The 2,146-nt window shown below is 33.6% G+C and overlaps 1 protein-coding gene across 2 annotated transcripts; it reads left to right on the top strand.

Annotated features, from left to right (window-relative positions):
• Window positions 1-327: 327 nt before the first annotated feature.
• Window positions 328-1,677, top strand: LOC117238454. Of its 2 annotated transcripts, XM_033503344.1 has the most exons (6): window positions 328-444; window positions 818-863; window positions 938-1,026; window positions 1,130-1,206; window positions 1,262-1,351; window positions 1,454-1,677. In XM_033503344.1, exons 1-4 carry the CDS (start codon window positions 336-338, stop codon window positions 1,192-1,194), a joined length of 309 nt encoding a protein of 102 aa, XP_033359235.1. In that variant the 5' UTR covers window positions 328-335; the 3' UTR covers window positions 1,195-1,206; window positions 1,262-1,351; window positions 1,454-1,677. The 2 variants fall into 2 exon arrangements, with proteins under 2 accessions (XP_033359235.1, XP_033359234.1); XM_033503343.1 differs by having other exon boundaries at window positions 1,130-1,351.
• Window positions 1,678-2,146: the final 469 nt, after the last annotated feature.

The following is a 2,146-nucleotide window of genomic DNA, read 5'->3' as shown; positions in this document are numbered from 1 at the left end:
TTGTTTTGATTATACACGACTTGCATTTATATAATTCTTGTTTAATTTAGTTAATGTTTTTTGTGTATTGTGTTACCAGATATTTTGTGTAGCGTAGCTTTATTCTTTTGCACTGAGTTCTGTCATGTTGTTAATATTTAGTTAGTCTATCTTGATTAATTTCTAACCTATTCCTGTGTTTATTAACCTTTCTTATTTTTTCTATTAATTTATTATTGCATGTAACTGCTATTTGCTATTATTTTGTGTATGATGTGAGTTAGTTCCCTTATTAGTGATTAAAATCTACTTGTTAGATTAACATTGTCTTTAATTCTTCAGGTTCTACTCTTTCGATGCCCCATCACTTACCTAGAGCATTTCCACAACATCACCTGATTCTTGGATATGTCTTAAATACTTACTACGGTTGTCTTCAATCGTCTTATATCTGTGCCCATAAAGGTACTGTTTAGTTTATTTAATTTAATATGTGTATAATGTATTGTGCATGCGACCGCTATTGTGCATTACAAAATTCGCTTCTACATGTTAGATATAATAATATAACAATACTACGTAGATTAATACATAATAAAATATCCCTTTACTTTCAATTAATCTATCTTAATTATTTTCTAACCTCTTTCTACACTTATCAGCTACTTTATTTCTTCTTGTTAATCTGCAAAATTCATGCATGTACACTTCCTTGTCTGGTGATTAATTGTTCACGAGGTAAGTTGCACCTTCACCGTTTTAGTTATTCGTTGAACTAACACGTTTCACATTCAAACAGTAATCGGAGCACTCGTAATAAACTTCTTTTCCTTTTCAGGGTTCCGCTATCTGTGTTGTTCGACGAACAGTGGCATGCTTCCACAGTATTGTTATGACATTTAGTACTGTTGTAACTTGCATTAAGGCAGTTGAAGTTAATTTGTTCATTTATTTTCAGCTGGCTGTCGTACATGGTGTTCCGCAAACAGAGATCCATAACCTATTTTGCACGTAAACCTTCTCGTGTGATGATTACTGGTTCACAAGGTAATTTTCATTTCCACTCTTTCAATTATTTATTGAATCAACACGTTGTATATTCAAACAATAATTGGAGTACACCTGATAATTTTCTTTTTCTTTCTTTTAGGTTTCCGCTATCTGTATTATTCGACGAACGGTGTCGCACTTCCTTTTAATTTATCCACAATATAGTTATAACACTTGGTAACCTCGTATTTTGCACTGAGACAATTGAAACTAATTTATTCACTTATTTTAGGTAGCTGTCATACATTATGTTCCACGAACAACGATCCATAACCTGTACTTGCACGTACACTTCCTTATTGGTTGATCACTTGTTCTTAAGGTAACTTTCACTTTCACTCATTTAGTTATTTATTAAATCAACATGTTTTATATTCAAACAATAATTAGAGTACACATAATAATTTTTTTCCTTTTCTTTTAGGTGTTCGATATCTGTATCGATGAACAGCACTACAACATACACTACTGCACTACGTTGCCCACTGAAATCACTTTACTCATTGCTTATTTCGGTTATGCACTAGTTTTAGTTTGTTTAAGTGCACCGTTCGCGGAATCCCTTTTACTTCAATCTTGACGTTTTGGTTCTGCAAGATTTCTAGCACTTTATATGGTCCAGTATATTGGTCGGAGAATTTTCCTTTACTGGGTTCTTTTAGTAAATATATCGAATCTCCTACCTTAAAATCCTGGGGGTTGATTCGTCGGTCGTAATATTCTTTTGATCTTAGTTTGGATTTTATTAAATTTTCTCTTGCCATTCGTTGTACGGTGTTAATTTTATCGAACAGGTCTTCGAGATATTCTGTGTATGTCGGTTCTAAGTTCTCTTCGATTATCGCTTCACCTGTAGGTTCTCTGGCTAAATGTCCAAAAACTAATTCGTGCGGGGAGAATTTCGTTCCTTCGTGTACAGAGGTATTATAGGAAAACATGGCTAACTCTACCCATTCGTCCCAATTTCTGGAATTTTCAATATATAGTTTCAGATATTCAATCAGTACGTGGTGAGATCTTTCAATTGAACCGTTACTTTGTGGGTGATATGCCGTCGTGGTATATTGTTTGATGCGGAATCTCTTTGCTACTTTCTTCATTAGTGAGGATGTAAAGT

The sequence above is a fragment of the Bombus vosnesenskii genome, unplaced genomic scaffold (assembly GCF_011952255.1).
Source record: "Bombus vosnesenskii isolate JDL3184/JDL3185 unplaced genomic scaffold, Bvos_JDL3184-5_v1.1 scf7180000013504, whole genome shotgun sequence".
Taxonomy (NCBI): Eukaryota; Metazoa; Arthropoda; class Insecta; order Hymenoptera; family Apidae; genus Bombus; species Bombus vosnesenskii.
This window is presented reverse-complemented; position numbering and strand designations above follow the sequence as displayed.